The sequence below is a fragment of the Chiloscyllium plagiosum genome, unplaced genomic scaffold (assembly GCF_037043375.1).
Source record: "Chiloscyllium plagiosum isolate Xiang-an unplaced genomic scaffold, Cpla_swu_hap1 HiC_scaffold_41, whole genome shotgun sequence".
Classification (NCBI taxonomy): domain Eukaryota; kingdom Metazoa; phylum Chordata; class Chondrichthyes; order Orectolobiformes; family Hemiscylliidae; genus Chiloscyllium; species Chiloscyllium plagiosum.
The window spans coordinates 39,723,901-39,744,282 of NW_028270179.1; the positions used below are offsets into that span (position 1 = coordinate 39,723,901).

At 43.7% G+C, this 20,382-nt stretch overlaps 1 protein-coding gene across 1 annotated transcript; it reads left to right on the forward strand.

The window, feature by feature from the left end:
* Positions 1 to 516: 516 nt before the first annotated feature.
* LOC122546334 (perforin-1-like) lies at positions 517 to 13,351 on the forward strand. Its single transcript, XM_087981925.1, has 3 exons — positions 517 to 587; positions 1,723 to 1,845; positions 11,407 to 13,351. Coding segments are annotated over exons 2-3 (1,647 nt in total). The 5' UTR covers positions 517 to 587; positions 1,723 to 1,843; the 3' UTR covers positions 13,052 to 13,351.
* Positions 13,352 to 20,382: the final 7,031 nt, after the last annotated feature.

The window sequence follows — 20,382 nt, forward strand, 5'->3', positions numbered from 1 at the left end:
GTATCCTTGAGGAAAGAAATAGCTTTTCGGGGAAAAAAAACGTACCAGTTTTGTGACAAGGGTTACAAACTGGAATCTAATTGAGATTTTCGGGGGATTGTATGGACAATAACAGATACCTGGTTGCATGTTACCGAAACAAATATGCTAAGGGGATAGTGGCAGATTATATATTGAAGAACAGATTCCTGGTTGGGTGTTACCTTGTCCGAGAGGAGTACTCAAGCCTTTTCCATAGACTTGCTTCCCTTCCGCGTCACAAATATAAATCTTGAGAGTGGCTCCTTCAAAATCCTTTGATCTGGAAGCAATTAAACCAATGTGTTGTTTCTTTCCAGAAATCCTTCTGGTGCTCAGCCAATGTAGGACTCGAATCATGATCATATTACTTTGTTGCAATCAATGGCATATTTATTTTGGCAAACAACTCCCTTTTTAAAATAAAAGCTGCATACCATACTCCACATGCGTGCCAGTATTGGCCCAGTCTGTCCAGCAGACTGTGATGACACATTTCTTATTTCTTAACACAGGAAACGACGTGACACAACTCACAGGACAGCGCCCTTACTGCAGTTTTAATGGAGGTAAGAGTTTAAACTACCTTCACCAAAATTCCCAACATGCTCTACTGTAGTTCATACCTAACCCTGCTGCTGGCCCAGAGAACAAAGTTACAACTAGCAATCTGATCGAGGGGGTCGGTGTGGTTTATATACAGAGTAACAGATGCCTGCGAATGTGTTACAGACTGGAAACTAAATGAGAATGGTGGGGTGGTTTACATATAGTATAACGGATACCCAGGAGTGAGTTGCAGGCCGGAAATTATTGAGTGGTGTAGTTTAGAAATAGAATAATAGATGACAGGGAATACATTACTGACTGGAATTTAATCGAGGTGTTCAGAGTGTTTTATATCGAGGGTAACGGATAGCTGGGAGTCAATAATAGCCTATAACCTGATTGAATGGGTTAGGACACTTTATATAGAGAACAACCGATGTCCTGGAATTCGTGATAGACTAGAGTCTAACTGAGCGGTTCTGTGATGCTTTATATATATTTAACGCAGGTATCCAGAAGTGAGTTACAGTCTGAAATCTATTCGACAGGTTTAGGGTGGTTTAGATACTGATAACTACCCACCCTGGAGTGCATTGGAGACCGGAATCTAATCGCGAGTTTTCAGGTAGTTTGTGTATCGAATCCAAATATCTGGCAGTGAGTTACAGACTGGACTCCATTCGACACTTTCAGAGTGGTTTATGTATAAAACAACCCGGGAGTGAGTTAGACTGGAATGCAGTCAAGGGTTTCAGAGATTTTTCTATATATAATAACAGATACCCAGGAGTGAGTTCCAGACTGGAATCTAATGGAGGGGTTCGGGCTGTTTATATTCAGAATAACAGATACTCGGGAGTGAGTAACAGAGTGGAATCTAATCTCGAGTCTCAGGGTGGCTTAGATATAGAATAACGGAGATGCAGGAGGCGTTACAGTCCAGAATGCAACTCAGGCATTTGGGCTTTGTCGTTGTCGAATAACATATTTGCGGGTGGGTGTTCTGTTTTCCACAAAAAGTACTCAAGACGTTTCCCTAGGATTTCTTCCGTTGTACATCTCAAATGTTAACCCTGTGAGCTCCTCCTGCAAAACCCTTTGTTCTGGTAAATATTATCCCAATTTCTGTAACAACTCTTCTCTCCCAAATTCCAGAAACTCTTCTGGTCCTCTGCCACTAAATAGATGGAATCATGATGGCATTATTGGATCGCAGCCAAAGGCACTTTTCTGGAGAATAACTTCCACATGTAAAGGCAGCCGCACACCCTGCTTCATGTGAGTAATATTATTCGTCGAGTCCATCGAACAGACCGTCATGAAACATACCTTAATTGGACAACTGACAAAACTACAGGTCACCGCTTACAGGCAAGGGTCCGCCATGCCCTGACTGCAGTTTTAATTGAAGAAAGAGTTTAAATTACCTTGACCATAATTCCCAGCATGCTCGATTACAGCACTTAACTATCATTGCCGCTGGTAACCGTAATTATAGTTAAAAACAAGAATCTCATGGAAGGGTCCAGGGTATTTGAAATATAGAATAACAGATACCCGGGAGTGAGTTACACAGAAATCCAATCGAAGGTTTCAAGGTGTTTATATATAGAATAATAGACACCCGGGAGTGAATTACGTACAGGAATCAAACCGAGGGGTTCAAGGGTGATTTCTATACAGAATAACAGATACCCGGGAGGGAGTTACAGACTGGAAGCTAATCGAGGGGTTCAGGGTGGCTTATATATAGAATAACAGACACCCGGGAGGGAGTTACAGACTGCAATCTAATGGAGGGGTTCAGGGTGGTTTATATACAGAATAACAGATACCTGGGAGGGGGTTACAGACTGGAATCTAATTTAGGGGCTCAGGGTGGCTTTTATGTAGAATAATAGATACCTGGGAGTGAGTTACAGACTGGAATCTAATGGAGGCGTTCAGGGTGGTTTATATTTCGAGTAGCAGATACCCAATAGTGAGTTACAGACTGCGATCCTTTCATGGGGTATGGGATGGTTTATATACCGAATAACAGATACACGGGAGAAAGTTAGAGATTGGAATTTAATCGATGAGTTTGGTTTGGTTTATATACAGAATAACAGATACCCAGTTCCAGACTGGAATCTAATCACCGGGGTTTGGTGTACATTATAGAAAGAATAAGAGGTATCTGGGAGTAAGTGACAGACCGGAAACAGATTGCAGGATTCAGGGTCATTGGAATGCAGGCTAACAAAAACTGAGCATTAGGTTGCAGACTGGAATGTAATTGAGGGGCTCGCTATATTGTATATGCAGAATTTCAGATAGTCGAGAGTGTTACAGTCTGGAAATAACTGAGTGGTGTTCTGTGGGTTTATAAATAGTATAAACAAATGCCTGGGATTGAGTTACAGACTGGAATCTAATCAAGAGATTCCGGCAACTTTATACATTAATTAGCAGATACCTGGGAGAGAGTTACAGACTGGAATCTAATCATTGCGTTTCTGGTGGTGCATACAGAAAATAAGAGAAATCCAGGAGTGAGTTGCAGACTGGAATCTAATTGATGGGATTGGGTGCTTTATATTTCGAACATCAGATGCCAGGGAGTGAACTATAGACTGGAATATAATCACTGGAGATATGGTTGTGAATATATTGAATACGAGATATCTGGGAGAGAGATCAAGACCGGAATTTAGGTGTTCAGAGTGGTGTGTACAGAGAACTACAGATAGAGTCGTGAGACGTACACCATGGAAACAGACACTTTGGCCCAATCCGTCAATGCTGACCCAAATATCCTGACCTCATCTCGCCCCGTTTGCTAGCACTTGCCCATATCCTTCCAAACCCATCTGATTCATGTACCCATTCAGATGCCTTATAAGTGCTGTAACTGTATCAGCCTCCACCACTTCCTCTGTCAGCTCATTACATACACCCATCACCCTGCGTGTGAAAAGGTTGCCCCTTATTTCCCTTTTCTATCTTGCCTCTTTCACCCTAAACCTTTTCCCTCTAGTGTTGGTCAACACCCCAGGGGAAATACCTTGTCTCTTTATGCTATCAATGCCCCTCATGATTTTACAAACCACTATAAGGTCACACCCCAGCCTCTGACATTCCAGGGAAAACAGCCCCAGCCTATTCAGCTTCTCGCAATAGCTCAAAAGCTCCAACCATGGCAACATTCTTCCAAGTCTTATCTGAACCCTTTCAAGTTTCATAATATCCTTCCGATAGGAAGGAGACCAGGTTGCACGCAATATTCCAAAAGTGGGCCAACTGATGTCCTGTAAAGCCGCAATATGACATCACAACACCTACACTCAATGTTCCGACCAATAAAGGAACGCATACTAAACGCCTTCTTCACTATCCTATCTACCTGCGACTCTAGTTTCAAAGAACTTCGAATATGCACTCCAAGGTATCTTTGTTCAGCGACCCTCCCCAGGACCTTACCATTAAGTGTATAAGTCCTCCCCTGATTTGCTCGCCTAAAATGCACTTGGCCCATATCCTTCCAAACCCCTCCTTACATTTATCCAAGTTAAACTCCATCTGACACTCCTCGACCCATTGGCCCATCTGTTCAAGATCCTGTCGTAATCTGAGGTAACCTTCTTCGTTGTCCACTACAATTCCAATTTTGGTGTCATCTGCAAACGTATTAACCAGACCGCCAACGTTCACATCCAAAACACTGATACAAATTATGAAAAGCTATGGATCTTGCACCGACCGTTGTGGTGTACCTCTTGTCAAAGGCCTCCAGTCGGAAAAAAAAAAAACCCTCCACCACCATACTCTGTCTTCTCCTTTCGAGCCAGTTCTCCCTGAATTCTGTGAGGTGTAACCTACCTAACAAGTCTCCAATTAGGAACCTTATCGAATGCCTGACTGATGTCAATATAAATCACGTCTACTGCTCTGCCCATATCAGAATTACAGACCCCACGGAGTGAGTTACAGCTTGGAATCTGATACGTGGGTTCGGATCGCTTAGATATTGTATGACTGACATCAGGTAACGAGTTTCTGCCTGGAATATAATCGAGGTGTCGGAATGGTTATAATATATAGATTAAGATCTGGCTGGAAGTGTATTACTGACTGGAATATAATCGGGACTTCCAGTGGTTAATATAACGGAGAGAGTTACAGACTGGAATGAAATCGAGGGGGTTCAGAGCGAATTGTATATATAATAACAGATACTCTCCTGTGACTTACAGACTGGAATCTAATAGAGGAGGTCAAGATGATTTATATAAAGAATAATAGATGCCCAAGAGTGAATTACAGACTGGAATCTAATAAATACAATCGGGAATTTTGTTCATAACATAATTGATACCCGGGATTGAGTTACAGACTGGAATCAAACCGAGGTGTTCAGGGAGGTTTACATGTGGAATAATAGATATCAGGGAGTGAATTACAGATTGGTACCTAATCGAGGGTTTTGGCGTGGTTTATATATAGATTAACAGATACCAAAGAGCGAATTACAGGCTGGATGCTGATCGTGGGGTACAGGGATTTTTCTTCAGTACAGAATGTCAGATACCCGAGTGTGAGTTAAAAATGTAATCTAAATGAAGGGTTAGGGGTGGGTGGGTGTGGTTCAAACACTGAATAACTCATTCACGAGAGTGAGTTACAGTCTAGAATCTAATTGGAAACTTATCGAAGGGTTTGGAGTGATGTATATATACTATAAAAGATACACGGAGTGAGGTACAGACTGAAATTCGATTGAGGGGTTTGAGGTTATTTATATATCGAATAACAGATAGCAGGGAGTGACTAGCAGATTGGAAATTAATCCCAACGTGGTTTATAAATATAATAATAGATGTCTTTCCCCATTCATGGGTTGAGGGTGTCTCTGGCTAGGCCAGTATTTACTGGCCAAACCGAATTACCCAGAAGGCAGTTGAGAGTCAAACACATTGCTGTAGGACTGGAGTCGCGTGCAGGCCAGACCCAGTAAGGATTTCTGTCCCTCAAGGGCATTAGTGAACCAGATACATTTTTAGCACAATTGATTCATGGCCATTGTCAGACTCTTAATTGCAAATGTTTATTTTTAAACTCAAATACCACCACCTGCCATGACAGAAGCAGAGCCCGGACGCCTGGGTCACCACCTGGACCTTTGTGTTAGCAGTCGAGTGACAATACCAGTAGGCCATTGTCTCCATGGTTAGGTGGGGTTCACTTAGTTCTTGAATCTAATGGAAGGTTTGGGATGTTTACTATATAAACTAACAGATAGGAGAAAGTGAATCTAATCACGGTTTTCAGAGTGGTTAATATACAGAACAGATACCCAGGTGTGAGTAACAGACTGGAATCTAATCGGGGGTTTCGGGGATGGTTTATATACACAATGATAGATGGCTGTCAGTGAGTTACAGACTGTAATCTGATCGAGGTGTTCAGGTTGTTGAGATAGAGAATGACAGATACCTGCCCGCATGTGAGAGATTGGAATCTGATTGAAGCATTCAGAGTTGTTTATATATAGAACAACAAATAGCCAGGTTTGAGTTACACACTGGAATCTAATCGAGAGATTCGACGTGATTTATATATAGATTAAGAAATACCAGGGAATGAGATGTAGGTTTGAGAGGTGCAGGGTACTTTTCAACATAGAAAAAGCAAGATCAGGGAATGAGTTACTGACTGGAATCTGATCGTGGTGTTTATGGTGTGTTTTTTTTTTAATACAGGATAACAGATACCGAGGAGTGAGTTAAAAATTAAATCCAACCGAGAAGTTCAGGCCTATTTAAAGATGGAATAACTGCTTCGCGGGAGTGAGTTACGGACTGAAATCCAATCAAGGGGTACCGTGTGCTGACAATATACAAAAACAGGTTTCTGGGAATGAGTTACAGACTGGAATCCGATAGAGGGGTTTGGGATGGTTTGTCCATGAAATAACCGGATTGTAATTGACGGGTTCAGGGTGGCTTATATACAGAATAACAGGGACCCGAGAGGGAGTTACAGACTGGAATATAATCGAGGGGTTCAGTGTGGTTTATATACAGAATAATAGCTACCCGGGAGTAAGTTAGATGCTAGAGTCAATTATAAGTTTCAGAGTGATTTATATACAGAATAACCGATAAAGAGTTTTGTATCACAGGCTGGAATCTAATCGAGGGGTTCAGGGTTGTTTATACATCGAATCCACAATATCGGGGAGTTAATTATGACTGGAACTTTATCAAATGCTTAAGATGTTTTCCATATATAATAATAGACTGAGATGCATCTTGGAATCTAATCGAGAGGTTTGTGGTGGTTTATATAGTGGCAATAACAGACATCCAGGAGTGAGTTACAGTTTAGAATTTATCAAAGTTTTCAGGGTTGTTTATGTATAGAACAACAGATACCCGAGATTCAGTGAAAGACTGAAATCTAATCGAGGTTTCAAAGTGTTTTATCTATAGAATAAGACATAGCACGGAGTGAGGTACAGACTGGAATCTGACTGAAGACTTCAGCATACTTTTTGTATGGTATAACTGGTGTGAGGGAATGAAATCCGATCAAAGCCTAATTTGGATATAGAATAACAGATACCTTGGTTTGAGTGACAGATTGAAACCTGATTGAGAGACTGAGGGTGGTTTATCTGCAGAATTACAGCGACCAGGGAATGGGTGACAGACTGGAATCTGATTGATGGTTTCAGGGTCGTTTGTGAAGAGATTAACAGAGGCCAAGGGGTGTTTTACAGGCTAGAATCTGTTCGAGGAGCTCAGGTCATTTATCTATAGCTTAGCAGATACCAGGGAGTGAGTTAGAGATTGGAATCTGATTGAAACATTCAGATGGTTTACACATAAAATAACAGATACCTGGAGTTAGTCACAGATTGGAACCTATTCCAGGTGTTCAGGGTGTTTTATACAATGAATAATAGGCATGAGGGGGTGTCTTACAAATTCCAATGTCATCGAAGGCTTCAGAATGGTGTCTGCATGGAGTAACAGGTATTAGCGAGTGAGTTACAGATGGCAGACATATAGAATAACAGACACCTGACAGTAATTTAGAGTTTGGAATCTGGTTGAGGGAATCAGAGACGTGTAAATGTAAGCTAATAAAAGCCTGCGAGTATATTATAAAATGCAGTGTGATCAGGGGTTCGATGTATGTTTTGAATAGAATTTCAGACAGCTAAGAGAATGTTACAGACTGGAAGCTAATCGAGCCGTTTTGTAGGGGTTTGTTCACAGAATAACAGATAGCAGGGAAGAGATTCAGACTGGAATCTAATCGAGGAGTTGGGGTAGTTTATATCTCAAACAACAGTTACCCGGGAGTCAGTTACGGACTGGAATCGAATCGAACGGTTCTGGGTGTTTTATAAACAGAATGAAAGATGCTCAGAAGTGAGTTACAGTCTGCACAATTGATTGAGGGATTGAAGAGCGTTTAAATACAGAATAAAATATACCTGGGAGTGAGTTAGAGATTAAAATCTAATTGAAGGGTTCGGTATGGTTTACATATAGCCAGAGAGGTTTTTTTTTCAACATGGTGGAAAAATCTATCACGAGGGCACGTAATGTTAAGGCAATTCGAGATGGATTTCGGTGAGATGTATGAGGTAGGTTCTTTACACAGAGAGCGGTTGGTACGTGGAATGCAATTCAAGCAGTGGTAGCAGCGTCAGATACATTAGGGATATTTAAGTTCATCTTGCACATGGAATTTAGTACAATGAAGGCTATGTAGGTTAGTCTAATCTCACAGTAGGATAGAGGCCGGCACAACATGGAGGACCGAAGGGCCTGTACCGTGCTGCACAGTTTCATGTTCTTTGTTCGATGTTTATAACATAGAATAATAGCTACTAGAGAATGAGTTACAAATTGGAATCAGAGAGTGAGTTCCATGGGGTTCCAGAGATTGAATAACAGAGACCAGGGAGGGCGTTACAGAGTGGAATTTCCTTGAGTGATTCAGGGTAGTTTAAGTGCAGTACAACAGGTACATGGGAGTGAGTTACTGACTGGAATCGAATCGAGGACTTTGGTTTGGTTGGTATATCGATTAGCAGATGCCGGCGTGTGAATTGCAGCCTGGAATGTTATCGAGGGCTACAGGATGATTTATATAAGGAATAACAGAGGGCAGAGATTCAGTTACTGACTGGCATCTGCTTGTGGGATTCAGATTGGCATTTATATAGAATAACAGATACACGTTACCAACTGAATGCATTCGAGGGGTTCAGAGGGCTTTAAGCTCCGCCCCCACCCCAGTCTGACCTATCACCCTCACCTTGACCTCTTTCCACCTATCACATTTCCGACGCCCCTCTCCCAAGTCCCTCCTCCCTACCTTTTATCTTCGCCTGCTGGACAAACTTTCCTCATTCCTGAAGAAGGGCTTATGCCCGAAACGTCGATTCTCCTGTTCGCTGGATGTTGCCTGACCTGCTGCGCTTTTCCAGCAACACATTTTCAGCTCTGATCTCCAGCATCTGCAGACCTCACTTTCTCCTTTAAATATGTAATGAAAGAGACAAGGAGGAGTTGCAGACTGGAATCTGATCAAGGGCTTTTGGGTGTTTTTTTTTTGTCGAAAACATCAGATATCAGGAGTGAGTTACAGATTGGGACCTAATCTAACTAGAAGAGTGTTACAGACTGGAAGTTACTGAGTGGTTTTGTAAGGGGTTATATATCGAATAACAGACACCTGGAAGTGAGTTACAGACTGGAATCCAATTAAAGGTTTTGGGGGCGTTTATACATAGAATAACAGGTGCCAGGGAGTGAGTAACAGCTTGGAATTTGGGCGAGTGGAGTGTTGTGTTTTATATATAGAGTACTATATATCCAGGAGTAACTTACATACTGTAATCTACACACGGTCTCCCTATGGTTTACACAGTGAGTTAATGACTGGAAGCTAATCGATGGGTTTGTACTGGTTTATAGGTAGAAGAACAGATACTTGAGACTGAGTTGCATAGGCCAAACTAATGGAAGGGTTTGGTGTGACTTATAAGGAGATTAACAGAAAGGAGGAAGTCAGTTATAGACTGGAATCCGATCTCAGAGTTAAGGGTAGTGTATAAATAGAATAACAGATACCCGCAAGTAAGTAGATATTGGAATCATATCTAAGCATTCAGAGTGGTTTGTATGTCGAATAATGCATATCAGGGAGTGAGTAACAGAGTGGAAGCTATTCGAGGGTTTCGGGGTGTTTTATATATAGAATAGCACTTTGGTGGGAGTGTGTTGCAGACTGGGATCTAGTTGAGAGGTTCAGAGGGAGTTCTAAATCGAAATACTGATATCAGCGAGGGAGTTACAGACGGTCATCTAATCTAGAGGTTTGGCGTTGTTATATATACAATTACAGATACGCAGCAGTGATTTCCAGATCCGTAACTAATGGAGAGATTCGTGGTTGTTTAAGTATAGAATAACAGGTACGAGGTAGAGAGATATGGACTGGAATCTAATCGAGGGTTCAGGTGGTTTCTAAAGAGAAAATCAGCCAGTTAAAAGTCAGTTACAGAGTGGAATGCAATAGAGGAGTTCTGAGTGGTTTAGATACATCATAAAATATACCAAGGAGAGAGTTGGAAAGCTTGAATGTGATCAAGTGGTTTAGAGTTGTTTGTATACAGGATAACAGATAGCCAGGAGTTAATTCCAGACGAGAATCTGATCGAATGGTACAGGATGGTTTAGATCTAGAAATACAGATACGCGGGAGTGAATTATCGACTTGAATCTGATTGAGGGGTTCAGGATGGTTTAGATCTCGAATAACAGAGACCCGGGAGTGAATTATATACTTGAATCTGATTGAGGGGTTCAGGATGGTTTAGATCTCGAATAACAGAGACCTGGGAGTGAATTATATACTTGGATCTGATTGAGGGGTTCAGGGTGGTTAATATCTAGAATATTAGATAGCAGGGAATGAGTTACAGATTGGAAACTAATTGAGGAGTTCAGGGACATTTAGTTATGTGTTAATAAAACCGTGCAAATAAGTTACAACAATGTAATCTGGGGTCTGCTGTATTTTATGAGAATTACAGATAACTGGGAAAATGTTACAGTCTGAAAGTTAATTGAGTGGCTTTGTAAGCGTTTATATATAGAATGGTAGATTCTTGGGAGTGAGTAACAGACTAGAATCTAGTCAAAGTTATTTGGGTGTTTTTTATATATAGATTAACAGATAGCTGAGAGTGAGTTACAGACTTAAATCTAATCAAGGTGTTTTGGGTGTTTTATATATCGAATAATAGATAGCGGGGAGTGAGTTACAGAGTGGAATCTATTGAGGGTTTCCGGGTGGCTTACCTATAGAGTTACAGAATGTAACTATATAGCTACAACCATGAGTCTAATCAGCAGTTACTGCCTGGACAAAAATTTCTCCTCGCCTGATTTTCCACTAGTTTAAATGAGGGAATTCATAGGTCAAACAAACATCCAACTCTCCCTTACAAAGCATAATACACTTAATAACACATACTTCTCGCAAGTTTGGAATTTACATCATCAGCACTTCTCCACCAAACGCTCTTAAACTGAGAAAACAGAAGTTTAACGCCCGCTGAAAATACCATACTGCTCTTAACAATTCATAAATTGGTCAAAGGTACCAAGCTGTCGTTCAGCATTTGCTTGGTAGAATGAACCTCTTCACAACTCGATTTGTATAAATATGTCAAAGTATGAAAAAGGACCTTCAACACCCAGTTAAAGTTCCATACATTTATTAACAGCTCACAAATCTGTTTATTTCAGATGCTCGCCTTTTCTCTTGCAGGTCGGCTGTTGGACCTGTTACCAGTGGCAAGATGCCAGCTTGGCATTCAAAGTTGAGCGGTTTCATCTTTCATTGCTTTCTCTTGCGCGTCACATTGAGTGCCTGTACCACCGAGAGTGCCAGCGAGTGCAGACATGTCAGCTTTGTGCCAGGGGCCCGGATAGCGGGTGAAGGTTATGATGTGGTGACCCTGCGACCCAAAGGTGCCTTCGTGATCGATGTGAACACCTGGCGCTACCGCAACGGGAGCTGCACCCTCTGCCACAATGAGCATCTCGGTAACGAGCGCCAGCTAATGCCCATCTCACTGGTGGACTGGCGTACCGTGACAAACTGCCAGCAGTCGGTATCCAGCCGGCTCTACCATTCAGCTGCCAAACTGTCAGAGTCTTCCACCTCCGCCATCACCAATGACTGGCGGGCTGACCTGCTCCTCCCAAACTCCAACTGGGTGCTGGCTGGCTCCAAGTCCAATCTGGTGACTTTTGGCACCAAACGTTCGAAAAGCGATCGCCACACTTTCACCAGTCACCAGTTCCAGTGCCTCTACTACAAGTACCGGGTGAAGGAGAACCCGAAACTGGCGCCGGAGTTCGCCCACTCCCTCTCCCGCCTCCCTGACATCATGAACAATGATACTATGTACTGGTACAGGAAACTGGTGGCGAACTATGGCACCCATTACATCAAGTCGGTGGAGCTGGGCGGGAGCTTCAAAGACGTGACAGCTATTCGGACATGTGAGGCAGCATCCGAGGGCTACACTGCCGAGGAGGTTAAGAGCTGCCTGTCAATGGAGGCTAGTGTCACGGTGGGGTTCCCTGCAAAAGGCTCATTTAATTCCCAGAAATGCCGGCAGATGGTGCTTGCCATGAAGCACCATGACAATGTCTACCAGGCCTTCAGTGACCGGGAGATAGAGTTGAAGGGAGGCCAGGCCCATCAGCATGCAGACCTCTTCTTCTCCAAGGATGGCTCGGCGTTCAACCAATGGATAGCCACCCTGCCCACCCACCCAGGCATGGTGCGCTATGCCCTCGCACCTCTCCACCACCTGCTTCCCAAGAATGATCCTAGGCACCAGAACCTGAGGCGCTACATCAGCTATTACATTGCAGTTAGTGCCCTCCCCCAGCAATGCGAGATGGGGACACAGTGCCCCCATGGGTCTTACCGTGATCCGCATCAACCATGCACATGCATGTGCCATGAGGACAGTCACGTGGACCGGAACTGCTGTTTCAAAGGGAAGGGGCTGGGCCACCTGGTGGTCATCGTCTTAAAGGGGCAGGGTCTCTGGGCGGACTACTTCTCTGCCGCTGACAGCTTTGTAGTGGTCAAGTATGGCCAGAAGTCGGGCAGGACCTTTGTGAGCAATGACAACAACAACCCCGTGTGGAACGAGAAACTGGACCTAGGTCAAGTCAAGGCCGAAAGCAGTCAGTATCTGATCTTTGAGGTCTGGGATGTGGATGTCAAATATGATGACCTCCTGGGCACTTGCAAGGGCAGACTGACCTCTGGTGAGTACATCATCAACTGCCCCCTCCAGTATGGCTCTGTGAGCTTATTCTACAGCTTCACCTGTGGCCCTCACCTGGAAGGTGAAACCTGTCAACATTATAAACCTCGCCCTGCCAACTAGCCATTCAGCAATTAACTGGGCGTTGCATTCAGCACCATCCTTCTCAATACGTTACTGCCAACCCTTTTGGAAACACCAAACCTCATTGTGTATTTTCCCTGAACCTATCTAATGGTAGCACCTTTCTCAGACTTATAATGGCTTCATCATCGTGAGAGACTCTGTGTTTATACATCGAAATACTTTGAAGGCTTTCTCCAACCATGCAAGCAGCGTCCCACATCAGGAGGTGCAACTATGCTGATTTCTAAACATATTTGTTTAATCTTATACTTCTACAATAAATCCAACTCAGCAGCATTTAACCAGTTTAATGCGATCAACCTGTGTGGGTGCACTTGGATCGTGTGTTTGTAGAGTGCTGTGGGGCTGTATGTGAGGAGCATGGCGTCGTAAACCAAAGTGTGATCACACAATTGCGCTTGAAGGAAGAGGCAACAGTCAGAAAAGGGGTCACAATGGGGGAAGTTTCAGGAAAGGTCAAGTTCAGCAGGGATGCATTGGTGCACGAGAAATGATTCCTTAATCCCAGTTATCCAGTGTACAGCTGAGCTTCACCAGGAACAGAGTAAAAATATCCATGGAAATGATGCTTTGGGAGGAAGTGAGAAGGGGCTTGTGTCCATTGGCATTGTCTAGAATGGGACTGTAGGGAAGGAGTTCCAAAAACTGAGACAGTGCAGCGTGGGAGAGTATGTGTAAACGGTTTTGTTTATTTGTGTCATGTAGAATTGGAGTGAACCGGAATGAATCCAAAAGCAACATCCAAATGGGTTTGAAGAGCAGGGGATGTTGTAGAATGGGAGGGAATAGGAAGGGCTTTGGTTTGATTTGGATAGTGTGCTGTGGGATTGAATGTCTTGTGTCGACTGCATTTGAAAGGCAAGAGGTTTGGGACCATTGAGATTCTGTGATGTGGAGGTGGATGAAAAGGGGTTTGTTTCCATTGGGATTGTGTAGAGTAGAAGTGAACAGGAAGTGTTTTGAGTCCGTTGTGATTGTGTAAAGTGGTAATGAACAGGAAGAAATTTGAATCCTTTGGGGTGCTGTGGCGTGGGAGTTAGTGGGAAGGGATATGGGTCCACTATGATTATATAGAGTAGAAGTGGAACGGGAAGGGGAATGAGTCAATTGGGATTGTGTAGAGTGGGAGCGAGCAGGAAGGGGTATGAGTCCATTGGGATTGCTTAGAGTCGCAGTCTAAATGAACCGAGTTTGGGCTCATTGGAATTTGGAGAGCGGGAGTGCTTTGGAAGGGATTTCGTTCCTTAGGACTCATGTAAAGATGGATGAACAGGAAGATCTTCATGTTCATTTGTAGTGATTTGGTGCAAATTGGATTTGTGTAATGTGTGAGTAAATGCGAACGTGTTTGGTTGATAGGGCCCATGTGGACTGGGAGTCAGCAGGTAAGGTTTTGCATCTTGAAGCATTCTGTCAAGCGACATTGAATGGAAAGGGGCAAGGGACAATTCGGACTGTGCAGGATGAGAATTATCAGGAAGGGTTCAAGCTGCATTCGGAAATGTGTGGAGTGTGTTACGGACCAGACCAGACCAGACTCTCAAAAATTTCAGGAAAGTAATCCAAACCCTCTTCGAGTTGTCATAAGCAGGTGCACAGTGGACATTACAGGAGAGATACAGGTGGCTCAACAACATCGCCTTCAGTAAAACAGAAATCATTTGCAAGATTACTGACCAAAACGTAAACAAATGGTAACTGTTTTGGACTCTGCCAGACCACTCAAAACATTCTTAGGCAGGCAGTCCCAGACCATAACTTTGCAATTTATTTTGATTTTTGTACGCTGAAAATTAGCCGGAATAAAATAGTTAGATTATCTACTAGATTTTCAAACAGACAACATTTTGTTCTCAAAATTGCACAATGTAATACAAAGAACAGAGTAAATAATCCGTACAGACCTCAGCCTATCTAAACTAGACTTAATTCTGCTGTTTCGAATATACACAAGAGAACCAACTAATTAACTATCCTTTAAAAATCAGTATGAATAGAATGCATGTTTATAGTTTGAAGTTGAAGGGCAGAAAGAGAGAGAGGAGGGGTGGAGAGAACTTCCACACGCCTCCATGTTGAACTCCTTGACAGGTCAGACTGGACTGAAACTGCTCAGCTGGAGAGCTGACCACTCCCCCATTTTATACAGGTCACTTCGAAAACATGACCACTTTGGCCTGCTTACATGTAAACTAAAGGCCTCTCAAAATCTTTTTCACCTCTGTAACAAAAACGACTGAATAGAGCCTGTCCCAGTTTATTGCCATCTGAAAAAAAAACAATCAAGGTCAGAGTCTCCTTGAGCCAAGGAACAACAATTAGAATAAAAAGTGACAAACTTTGTTACAGGACATAATGCAAAATAACTTAACATTTCTCGAAACACAAAACGTAGCCACAACTAAATGACGTTTTTCCAAATTCATGCACCAATCACCACAAGCGCCCTGAACAAATAAAAGATGAAAACAATCACCGACTCTTACAGGAGAGATGTCAGACAAACTCAGCACGGAACACCTTCTTCTACGTAACTGCTTGTTTGTATTTCAAGCCAAAAATTGACCAGCAGCTCTGAACAACCAGACTGATAAAACTAAAACCAACCAGAGATACATGATCTGTGAGCACTAGCCACTTCGCTTTCATTGTACAAGTGTACAAGACATGAAAGCATTTAGCCTGACGCAGCATTTCTTACTTATCATCAAATTAGTCCTGAAATTCCTTCCAAACGAGGTACATCGGTTATTCTGCCTTTATGACATCTCTCAAAGAAAACAAAGGACCACCTGACCCTATTAAATGAACAACATCGTCACACCCCCACCTTAAAAAAGTGAACACACAATATCTAAAGATGTCTTCATGAATAAAACGCTTAATGTTACACTGTTCGTGCAGTGCACATTTCTCTGGCCTGATTAGCAAGTTCACAGATGACACTAAGATTGGTGGAGCAGCAGACAGTGAAGGTGATTGTCAGATAACACAGCAGAATGCAGACAGATTGGAGAGTTGAGCGGCGAATTGGCAGGTGCAGTTCCATCCAGACAAATGTGAGATGATGCATTTCTGAAGATCCATTTCCAAAGCGAACTATGCAGTAAATGGAAAAGTTCTGGGGAAAATTGATGTGCAGAGAGATTTGGGTGTTTAGGTCCATTGTACCCTGAAGGTGGCAGCGTAGGTGGACAGAGTGGTCAAGAAGGCATATGGCACACTTTCCTTCATCGCGCGGGGTGGTGAATGCAAGAGTTAGCACTGAACTCCTCCCTTTCTCTTCCAAGTTTGGACAATGCATCGGCAAACGTTTTCTCGTCCTGCCACGGAGACAATTTTCAGACTGAATGTCTCGAACAACAAGCTCCATCTAAGCAGTCTGCAGTTGTCCTTATATTTCTCCACAAACCTCAGTGGGTTATGGTTAGTGTAAATGATTGTCTCAGATACATTACTGGGAACATGAACATGAAAATATTATCACGCCAACAACAGGGTCAAAGTCCACTTCTCAACAGTCGAATACTGCTACTGATAAATGTTCAATTTCCTGGACAAATACCGGTTTGGTCTTTCTAACTTATCGACATCTTCTTGTGAGAGCACAGCAACAACACGCACATCACTCGCATCAAGGGCTGCATTGAATTGCTTTGAGTAATTTGTTGTCACCAAGAATGCAGCAGTAGTTAACACAGCTTTCAGGCTGTCAAATGTATTTTTACATGAGAAGACAGGTGCTGGAAAAACACAGGAGGTCAGAAAGCATTCGAGGAGCAGGGAAATCGACGTTTCGGCCAGGAGCCCCTCATCAGGAATGAGGCTGGTGGCGAGATAATTGGGAGGGTAATGGGGCTGGGGAGAATGTGGCTAACAGTGCAACAGGTGAATGGTGGAAGGAATAAAGGTGATAGGTGGAGAGGAGGGTGAAGCAGATAGGTGGGAAGGAAGATTGGCAGGTAGTACAGATCATGACGATGGTGCTGAGCTGGCAGGTTAGAACTGGGGTATGGTGGGCGAAAGGGAAATGAGGAAACTAGTGAAGTCTACACTAGTGGTCCAGACGAGTCCACAGCTACAAATCTCGTAATTTAGGAACACCGCACTGCCCGATTCTACCTCCTTCCCATGTTCCAGATGCCTGACCACCCCGCCGACCCATTGTCTCAGCCTACTTCTGCCCCAACGAACTCATCAACACCCACATCGATACTGTGCTTTTCCCGCTAGTCCAGGAGCTCGCCATTTACATTTCCGACACCACCCAAGGCCTCCAACTACTTCAAGACCTCTGTTTCGCAGGCCCCCAGCGCCTCATCTGCACCATGCACATCCAAACACTCTAGATCTCCATCTGCCATGACCAGGGCCTCCAAGACCTTCGTTCCTTTCTCTCCCGACGTCCCCATCAATACCTTTCCCCTGAAATTTTCACTAGTTCGGCTGAACTGGTCCTCACCCTAAACAGTATCTCCTTCGAATCCTCTCACTTCCTCCAGATGAAAAGGGTCGCCATGGTCACCCAACTATGGGCCCCAGCTTTGCCTGTCTCTTTGTTGGAAACGTAGAAAAGTCCATCTTCCATAGTTACACCACCACCACTCCCTATCTCTTTCTCTGCGACATCGATGACTGCATAGAGGCCACCTCGCATTCCCACGAGGAGGTTGAACAGTTCATCAACTTCACCAACACATTCCACCCCAACCCTTAAATTCACCTGGACCATCTCTGACCCCTTCCGCCCCTTCCTAGACCTCTCCATCTCCATTAGCGATGACTGACTCAACACTGACATTATTACAAGCACAGCTACCAGGATTACACCTCCTCCCACTCGACCTCCTTCAAAAATGCTATCGTGTATTCCAAATTCCTCTGCCTCCACCACACCTGCTCCCAGGAGGAGCAATTGCACCACAGAACGCACCAGAATGCCTCCTTCTTGAAGGCTGTAATTTCCCTTCCCCTTGTTGAAGATGCCCTCTAATGGATTTCATCCACGTCCTGCACCACCACTCCCGAACTCCACACCGCCCACCGCAACATAGACATAATCACAATAGTGCTCACCATCCACCCCACCAACCTCCACATGAATCGGATCATCCACTGACATTTCTGCCACTTACAAATGAACCCCACCACCAGGAACATATTTCCCTCCCCACCCCTATCTGCATTCCGCAAAGACCGTTCCCACCCTGGCTACCTGGTCATGTCCCTACATCCTAATAACCCACCCTACCTTCCAAGCACCTTTCCCTGGCACAGCAGGAATTGCAAAACCTGCGCCCACACGTTACCTCTCACCACCGTCCAAGGCCCCAAGGAAGCCTTGCACATCAATCAAAGTTTCAACTGTAATTTCATACATGTCTTGTATTGTATCCATTGCTCTCGATGCGGTCTCCTTTACGTTGGGGAGACTGACGCCTTCTCACAGAGCGCGACAGAGAACATCTCCAGCACACACGCACCAGTCAACTTCACCGCAATGGGGGAAGTTTCAGGAAAGGTCAAGTTCAGCAGGGATGCATTGGTGCACGAGAAATGAGTCCTTAATCCCAGTTATCCAGTGTACAGCTGAGCTTCACCAGGAACAGAGTAAAAATATCCATGGAAATGATGCTTTGGGAGGAAGTGAGAAGGGGCTTGTGTCAATTGGCATTGTCTAGAATGGGACTGTAGGGAAGGAGTTCCACTCAACTGAGACAGTGCAGCGTGCGAGAGTATGTGTAAACGGTTTTGTTTATTTGTGTCATGTAGAATTGGAGTGAACCGGAATGAATCCAAAAGCAACATCCAAATGGGTTTGAAGAGCAGGGGATGTTGTAGAATGGGAAGGAATAGGAAGGGCTTTGGTTTGAATTGGATAGTGTGCTGTGGGATTGAATGTATTGTGTCGACTGCATTTGAAAGGCAAGAGGCTTGGGACCATTGAGATTCTGTGATGTGGAGGTGAATGAAAAGGGGTTTGGTTCCATTGGGATTGTGTGGAGTAGAAGTGAACAGGAAGTGTTTTGAGTCCGTTGTGATTGTGTAAAGTGGTAATGAGTAGGAAGAAATTTGAATCCTTTGGGATGCTGCGGAGTGGGAGCTAGCGGGAAGGGATATGGGTCCACTATGATTATGTAGAGTAGAAGTGGAACGGGAAGGGGAAATGAGTCAATTGGAATTGTGTAGAGTGGCAGCGAGCAGGAAGGGGTATGAATCCATTACGATTGCTTAGAGTTGCAGTGTAAATGAAAAGAGTTTGGGCCCATTGGGATTTTGTAGAGTGATAGTGCATTGGAAGGGATTTCGGTCCATTAGAACACATGCAAAGGTGGATGAACAGGAAGGGCTTCATGTCCATTTGTAGTGATTTGGTGCAAATTGGATTTGCGTAATGTGTGAGTAAATGCGACCGTATTTGGTTGATAGGGCCAGTATGGACTGGGAGTCAGCAGGAAAGGTTTTGCATCTTGAAGCATTCTGTCAAGCGACATTGAATGGGAAGCGGCAAGGGACAATTCGGACTGTGCAGGATGAGAATTATCAGGCAGGGTTCAAGCTGCATTCGGAACTGTGTGGAGTGTCTTACGGACCAGACCAGACCAGACTCTCTCAAACATTTCAATAAGGTAATCCAACCCGTTTTCGAGTTGTTATCAGTAGGTGAACAGAGGATATTACAGGAGAGATACAGGTGGCTCAACAACTTCGCCTTCAGTAAAACAGAAATCATTTGCAAGATTACTAACCGAAACATAATCAAATGGTAACTGTTTTGTACTCCGCCAGACCACTCAAAACATTCTTAAGCAGGCAGTCCCATACCATAACATTGCAATTTATTTTGATATGTGTACACTGAAAATTAGCCGGAATAGAATAGTTAGGTTGTCTACTAGATTGTCAAACAGACAACATTTTGTTCACAAAACTGCACAATGAAACACAAAGAACAGAATAAATAACCTGAACAGAACTCAGCCTCCCTAAACTAGACTTAATTCTACTTTTCCGAATATACACAAGAGAACCAATAAGTAAACTTCCTTTAAAAATCAGTTTAAATAGAACGCATGCTTACGGTTTGAGGTTGAAGGGCAGAAAGAGACAGGGGGGGTGGGGGGGGGGGTGGAGAGAACTTACACACATCTCCCTGTTGAACTCCTTGACAGGTCAGACTGGTTTGAAACTGCTCAGATGGAGAGATTAGATTAGATTACATTACAGTATGGAAACAGGCCCTTCGGCCCAACAAGTCTACACCGACCCGCCACCCACCCATACCCCTACATTTACCCCTATACCTA